The following is an 8,031-nucleotide window of genomic DNA, read 5'->3' on the forward strand; positions in this document are numbered from 1 at the left end:
TAGTTTCCTTGTTTACTGAATGCACGAGGCAATTCAACCTCTTGGTTACGATTTTAAGGTAAAATAGCAGTGTGTTTTTATGTTGGAATTTTGTTTATTTTGGAATTGTCTCGTAAATTATATACATTTTGTTTTTATATTATGTGCTTGCATGCTTTATCAATATTACGGAAAATAATTTATATTCATTATGAAATGTAATCATTAATATTACGTAATATATCACAGTTTATAATCCACGAAATATCAACCAAGATCCCGCTACACAAACTTAGTCAACTAACATTTAACAGTGATCCAGTAACATTTAATGTCTCTGGATATAAAACGTACCTTTGAAGAAAACCGCTAAAATCTTGGCTTCACTTTAAATATATTATACCATGTAGAGTAAGATTTGAAATTGAATTTATTAATGGTAGAATATTTCAGAAAGAATTTTCGAATAAATTTTGTTCAGAACTTTGTAGTGAAATCAGGTTCCGTTAAAAAAAGATTGAATTGAATGAAAATAAAGAATATTTGTTTATGTGTATGTTTTACTCTGTCAACATCGTTATGTATATATTGTTAGTAATACTTATCTCCCTTTGATAGGCTGTGGTCAATAACCGCGATGACGAGCGAGAACGACTACGGCAGGAATTAAAGGCTGCCCAGGATGAATTAAATATGTTGCGGGAAATCCAGCGACGTGTGTCATCCTCGTCGCCTACTGACGTAACACTTGCACGGCCCACAAGTATTATCTCTGTGGCCTCGACAGCATCCGATGTTGCGGAAGATGGTACCCTCACCCAGATAGACTCTACCGACACGGACACAGGTACAAGGACAAGGCCTACAGGTCCCTCTTGTCCTCTCAAAGGCCGATATTTGGCCCCTGAGTGTTCCCATTTTCAATCATCTGAAGCATTCTTTCAAAAGCTGTTTAATTTTCAGTTTCAGTTAAATGCAGGCTTAATCATTCTTTGTTTTTGGTTTTTTACCTTCAGGGTCCTCTGCATAATGGTCCCATTAGGCCTGATGTTAAAAAATTCATGATTGTCTTCACCTCTTTCTACAACTACTGACCAAAATTCCCTGAACTGTCGCAAAACACAACAAAATTTCCCAATTTTTGGTCTGTGGCCAATTTCCTCAAAAAGAGAGAAAAGTTTATGCAGAGGTTAAAAATGTATAATTCTGACAGTGTTCAGTGTTTACAAGACTAACAGCTAGCAAAATATTTAATAGGGTTTTCTTGTGTCTGAAGTTAGAATGAATTGAAATTTTTTTGTTCCAAACTGTATTAACTTTACTCCTTTTGTTTTACAGAAATCGCAAAGGAAGACCAACTTGAAATTCAAACTGTGGAACCAGTCAATGCCATGGAGATGGAATTTCCTGAGACAGACACTGTCTCCACGGCAACAGAGCTGCCACAGGAAATGGTGGATATTATGGGTGAGAATTTGGTAGGAGCAGAGCCTCCAGAATGTGAGTCTGTTGATGACCAGGACCCGCCGCCTCTGACAGAGGAGGAGGTTAATACCCCTAGTGACACTCAGAATATCGAGGTACATCGTGTCGACGAAGTGTTGGCAGACGAAATCACAGAAATTGTGGAGGACTTGATTCAGGAACTTCCTGTAGTGGAAAGTAATGGTGATGGTACAGGTGGTCGACGGGATAGTCTTGAGGACTATGAGGATGCCAGTGATCGCCTTGATCCCGAGGGGGGTGCTGGTCGGGAAAGTGGACTAGAGGAAGATATGGTAATGAGCTCGGACAGGGGAGACAACCTCACCGAGAGTAGCGAGAAAGGAGATAATCTAACTGAGAGTGATGTAGAAATGCGCGATGTGGAGGGGGAGGAGGTAGAGAAAAGAGACACTGAGGGGGAAAGCGACACGGACAACATTAGGACACAAAGTGATGACCATATTCTCTCCAGCACGGAACAATGTGCTGTCGACAACAGGCAGCTTATAGACAGCTCGTGTGTACTGGACAACAAGACCGACCTAGACCGTCTGACGGTGGAAGGTGGCGCCGCCCTGGAGGAGATGACTGTAGACATTTAGTGACTTGTATAATCCATATCTTACTTGTCAACTCGGCGGTGTGTTCACGGGTCTTGCTGTACCAGCGGCACAGGGTCACAGGTGAATTTGTACAGGTGTAACCATTGGTCAGTTTGTACATTTGTGACCATTGGTCAGTACAGGTGAGATGTCCAGGTCCAAGTCATTATACGGAGTCTACTGTTGTGTTTGGAGTGTACACACACACTGTACTTACATATTGTACACCTGGCTTGCACAACTGTAAGTTCCCTGGAGTACATCATACACAGTCCGGTTTTGTACGATCTGTATAAACTTTTGTACCCTGAGAGGAGACTGTGTACTATCTGTACAAGTTATTCTTCCCCGAAGGGAGGTTTTCTCAGGGTGAGGGTCACTTGGTGTACAGCCTGTAAAAGTCTTATCTGCCTAGGGACATCTACCCTGAGGCGAGGTCTAACAGGTGTACAACCCTGTACAAGTTAATCTGCCCAGGGACGAGGCTTACCTACCCTGCGAGGTTTATCTACACAGAGGCGAGGTCTAACAGGTGTACAACCCTGTACAAGTTAATCTGCCCAGGGACGAGGCTTACCTACCCTGCGAGGCTTACCTCTCCTGCGAGGTTTATCTACCTTGAGGAGAGGTCTAGCGGGTGTACAAGTCCACCATGTATGTCATAGTGTGCTGTTATAGCTAGTAGCCATCATACAGGACTTTTTAATGCAATATTCTTCCATGTTTAATTCTAGAATGTGATACATACACTGGAATACGTTTTAGCGACCATGATCAGCTTCTTATCGAAATGTCCCGCGATAATATTGAATACATAGGATTCCTATGGATACAATGTTACTCAGAAACATGCAGAACATCTACCAGCCTTCAGCTGTGCTAATTTGACAAGACAAACCAAACATTTTTTATGTGTGCTGTAAAATGCCATACTATTACCATAGCAACATAAACAGTTATGGTAGGGAGTTATCAGGAGAAAAGGGTCATTATAGGGAGGTTTCCTAAAGCAAGGTGATCGCAGTAGGGAGGTTTCCTAAGGGAAGTGGTCACGGTTGGGAGATTTCGTAAGAAGGTGGACACGGTTTGGAGGTTCCGTAAGGAAGGTGGACACGGTTAGGAGATTTCGTAAAGAAGGTGATCATGGTCGGATGAATCCACAAGTGTTTGGCTAGTATATAGGTTTTAAATGTTATCAGCTGTTTATATTCTAACTTATGCATTTGTTTCCCCTATCTTCTGTTTTAAATCATTCTCTCAAGCTAGTGACCATGTTTGTATCCGTGATAGTAAGAAAGGTGCGAGGAAGACAAGAAGAATTGAGTGAGAGTGAGGGAGAAAGAAGAGAGAATGTAGTGCAGCATAAAGTATATGTTTAATGTCTTTTTAAAATGATGCATTGTCACAATTATAATTGTATTGGAGGGATTCTTTCTGTATTTTAAGTCATTTCATGGTGAAGTCTTTCGTCTACAAGATACTGTGCTGAATTAATGTATATTTTCTGTACAGTGTAAATAGGCAGTAGTTATGTCTGTACAGCTGATTTCTTCCAACACATATCCGACCCAAATAATTTACAGGTGTGTGGCCACCATGTCAACGAATATTGTGACATGTACCTCTCTACGAATACACCTAACATAGTTATAACTGTATGTCTGTCAATTCCACACATCTTGTACAATAACTTAAAAGTGCGTCTATGAATACCCGATTCTATAAATAGAACAGCCAATCAGTGCTAAACCAATCTCAGCTGTTTGTTAAAGTATTTGTTCAAATGAGTGTGATTTGATTTTGATGATTTTTATCCAAGGATGCATTGAAGCTGTGCTTATGCGACATGTAGGATCTCGACCGTCACGTTTAACTAGCTACATGTTGTTTCTTCATACAGAAATGTTGTTTATCTAACAGTTTATCTGCCCGCAGACAATGGTCTGTGTGATAACCAGGAAAACACTAATGGCTGCCTTTAACATTAACTGGTTTAATCATCTCGTTGAGGTATGCATAAATGCTGATTTCAATATAAAGTATCCGAGTAAGGTGTTTATGTAGAAATTGCCCAGCTGGTGCTCCGCCCTTGCATCCTCACCCGTCACACTGGTCAGGTCGGTGTCCCTTAATTACTCTCGTCCCCAACACCAATCCCCTCCCCCACCATAACACCAACACAAACCTACCCGGACCCACCCATACACCAACTTCAACTCCAACACCCTCCCCATATAAGCTTACCACCAACACCAGTCCCACCCCAACCCCCACCCAAACACCAACCCCCCCACCCCCACCCCAACACCAACACCACCCCCTACGTATACCCCTACCCACCCAAACACCAACACAACCCCCCCCCCCCCCCCCACCCCCACCCCAACACCAACACCAACACCACCCCCTACCCCTACCCACCCAAACACCAACACATCTCAAACTCCCACCATAGCCCGAACTCTTCATATCCATTCTATCAAACCTCAATTCAAGTCTGAACTCACTGATTCAGCACAAAATCCTTTTTACTGGAAAGATACAGAAAAATTCCCCGTATGTGGAAGATATATTTTCCTGTTCTTATTACAAGCTCTACTCCTTGTGCCCCTATATTAAATCTAACTCTTTAACTTATTTAAACCCCTTGAAAATGGTAACAGACCCCCCCCCCCCCCCCCCCCCCCGAAAAAAAAACCACCAAAAAAACAAAAAAACAACAACAACAACAAACAAACAAACACGCATTATATTATATCCACATCACAACACTTAACATCTTGGTTCAAGTGTTGGCAGAATCAGCCTGACTAGTTTGGGTGGAGTCAACTTGGTCTGTACCGATTAGAGAGTAGTCGGACTGGCCGGTACTGGTGTTGACAGAGTCAGCCTGGTCAGTACAGACATGGGCGGAATCTCTGATCAGTACCAGTGAGAGCAGACTGTTGGCAGTCAGTACCGGTGTAGGCATAGTCTGTCTGGTCCGTTCGAGTGAGGGCAGAGCCTGTCTGGCCAATACCAGTGTGGGCGGAGTCAGCCTGCTCAGTACCGGTGTGAGTAGAGACAGCCAGCTTAGTAATGATGTGGGCGGAGTCAGTCTTACCAGTACTGGTGTGGGCGGAGTCAGTCTTACCAGTACTGGTGTGGGCGGAGTCAGCCTTGCCAGTACTGGTGTGGGCGGAGTCAGTCTGCTCATTACCGGTGTGGGCGGAGTCAGTCTTACCAGTACTAGTGTGGGCGGAGTCAGCCTTATCAGTACCAGTGTGGGCGGAGTCAGCCTTATCAGTACTAGTGTGGGCGGAGTCAGCCTGCTCATTACCGGTGTGGGCGGTGTCAGCCTTATCAGTACTAGTGTGGGCGGAGTCAGTCTGCTCTTTACCGGTGTGGGCGGTGTCAGCCTTATCAGTACTAGTGTGGGCGGAGTCAGTCTGCTCTTTACCGGTGTGGGCGGTGTCAGCCTTATCAGTACTAGTGTGGGCGGAGTCAGCCTTATCAGTACTAGTGTGGGCGGAGTCAGCCTGCTCATTACCGGTGTGGGCGGTGTCAGCCTTATCAGTACTTGTGTGGGCGGAGTCAGCCTTATTAGTACTAGTGTGGGCGGAGTCAGCCTGCTCATTACCGGTGTGGGCGGAGTCTGTCTAGCTATACCTGTGTTTTATATTATATATATCGTGTAGTAAGTGCTTGTGCCCTATGTGGCTATTCCTTGTTGTATATAGAACTATTAGTGTATCTACTGTAATTTAAATTCTTCTGAATGCATTCAGGAACTTGTTGGATATTTTGCAAACTAGAGAAGAAAGAAAGAGCATGTTTATAAACAAGCTTGCTTCCGTCATTGTTACTATACTTACCAATTCATGAATGGCTGCAATCATGGAAAAGTATTCTAATAAAAGGTAAAAACTAGATCACTTCGGCCTTTTGTTTGTTATATGACAAAACATACCAGATTGTTCTTTTGAAGTTAAAATGATAAAATCGATACCAGATTGTTCTTTTGAAGTTAAAATGATAAAATCGAATAAGTTCTAAATTTCAAGACAACAGACTGTTTGTCAATCCCTTAAGGGAGACAGTATGATAATTATAACGTACGTATTTCTGTTTGTAAATTGAAGTAGACATTGAACACAAAAATATAAAAGTAGTTTACATGACCATTGAACACACAGACATGACGACACAAATATCACTGTAGTGTAACATACATGGCACAGGAACACACAATCTAAAACGAATACATGAACATCCAAAATGGATAAATGAACATCCAAAACGAATACATGAACATCCAAATTGGATACATGAACATCTAAAACTGATACATGAACATCCAAAACGAATACATGAACATCCAAATTGGATACATGAACATCTAAAACTGATACATGAACATCTAAAACGGATAAATAATATGAAACGGATACATGGGCATCTAAAACTGATATATTAACACGTAAAACAGATATATGAACATCAGAAACGGATACATGAACATCCGAAACGAATATATGAACATCCAAATTGGATACATGAACATCTAAAACTGATACATGAACATCCAAAACGAATACATAAACATCCAAATTGGATACATGAACATCTAAAACTGATACATGAACATCCAAAACGAATACATGAACATCCAAATTGGATACATGAACATCTAAAACTGATACATGAACATCCAAAACGAATACATGAACATCCAAATTGGATACATGAACATCTAAAACGGATAAATAATATAAAACGGATACATGGACATCTAAAACTGATATATTAACACGTAAAACAGAAATATGAACATCAGAAACGGATACATGAACATCAGAAACGGATACATGAACATCCAAAACTGATATACGGATACATGAACATTCAAAACAAAGAAATGAACATCCAAAACGAAAATAATGACCATCTAAAACAAATACATGAACATCCAAAACGAAAAAATGAACATCCAAAACAGACACATGAACATCTAAAACTGATACATGAACATCCAAATCGAATACATGGACATCTAAAACGGATACATGGACATCTAAAACTGATATATTAGCACCTTAAGCAGATATATGAACATCAGAAACGGATACATGAACATCAGAAACGGATACATGATCATCCAAAACTGATACATGAATGTTCAAAACGGATACATGAACATTCAAAACAAAGAAATGAACATCCAAAACGAAAAAAATGAACATCTAAAACAAATACAAGAACATCCAAAACGAAAAAATGAACATCCAAAACGGACACACGAACATCTAAAACTGATACATGAACATCTAAAACGTACACATGAACATGTAAAACGGATACATGAACATCTAAAACGAAAATGATGAACTTCAAAAACGAAAAAAAATGAACATCCAAAACGAATACATGAACATCTAAAACGTACACATGAACATCTAAAACGTACACATGAACATGTAAAACGGACACATGAACATGTAAAACGGATACATGAACATCTAAAACGAAATGATGAACTTCAAAAACGAAAAAAAATGAACATCCAAAACGAAAAAAATGAGCTTCAAAAACGAAAAAAATGAACATCCAAAACGGATATATGAACATCCCAATCGAATACATGAACATCGGAAAAGGATACATGAACATCTAAAACGAATACATGAACATCCAAAACTAATGCATGAACATCCAAAACTGATATATGAACATCTAAAAGAGTCGCATGAATATCTAAAACAAATGCATTAGCATTCAAAACGGATACATGAACATCTAAAACAAATACATGAACATCTTAAACACATGCAGAGTTGTCACTTCTGCTTTCTCTATGACAACTACTCTCCGATTGGTCACTAAATTAAGGGATGGTAAAATTGATATAAAAGAAAACACGGGACCAGACGGGCCGGTTGTTTCGGCATCAAAAAGAAAACATTACTGCTGTAAGTCATTCAACACA

General features: G+C 40.5%; 2 protein-coding genes across 2 annotated transcripts in view; one reads left to right on the top strand and one right to left on the bottom strand.

Moving 5' to 3' along the window:
* LOC117340585 (expansin-like protein 7) overlaps window positions 1–5,944 on the bottom strand; it is an 8,591-nt gene extending 2,647 nt beyond the window's left edge. Inside the window, exons 1-3 of the mRNA XM_033902345.1 lie at window positions 5,921–5,944; window positions 5,465–5,704; window positions 5,150–5,374 (exon numbers count right to left, since the gene is read on the bottom strand). Coding sequence (XP_033758236.1) covers window positions 5,150–5,374; window positions 5,465–5,704; window positions 5,921–5,944 — 489 coding nt within the window. The remainder of the gene's footprint in view (window positions 1–5,149; window positions 5,375–5,464; window positions 5,705–5,920) is intronic.
* LOC117340926 lies at window positions 53–3,107 on the top strand. The gene is made up of 2 exons (XM_033902710.1): window positions 53–826; window positions 1,318–3,107. Exons 1-2 carry the CDS (start codon window positions 673–675, stop codon window positions 2,064–2,066), a joined length of 903 nt encoding a protein of 300 aa, XP_033758601.1. The 5' UTR covers window positions 53–672; the 3' UTR covers window positions 2,067–3,107.
* Window positions 5,945–8,031: the final 2,087 nt, after the last annotated feature.

This window comes from Pecten maximus, chromosome 13, assembly GCF_902652985.1.
Source record: "Pecten maximus chromosome 13, xPecMax1.1, whole genome shotgun sequence".
Taxonomy (NCBI): Eukaryota; Metazoa; Mollusca; class Bivalvia; order Pectinida; family Pectinidae; genus Pecten; species Pecten maximus.

Excerpts from the sequence above, each read along its gene's own strand:
- LOC117340926 (XM_033902710.1), top strand. The coding sequence starts at position 673 with ATGTTGCGGGAAATCCAGCGACGTGTGTCATCCTCGTCGCCTACTGAC. Across the intron at positions 827-1,317 it reads CTCTACCGACACGGACACAG|AAATCGCAAAGGAAGACCAA; the intron begins GTACAAGGACAA and ends TTTGTTTTACAG.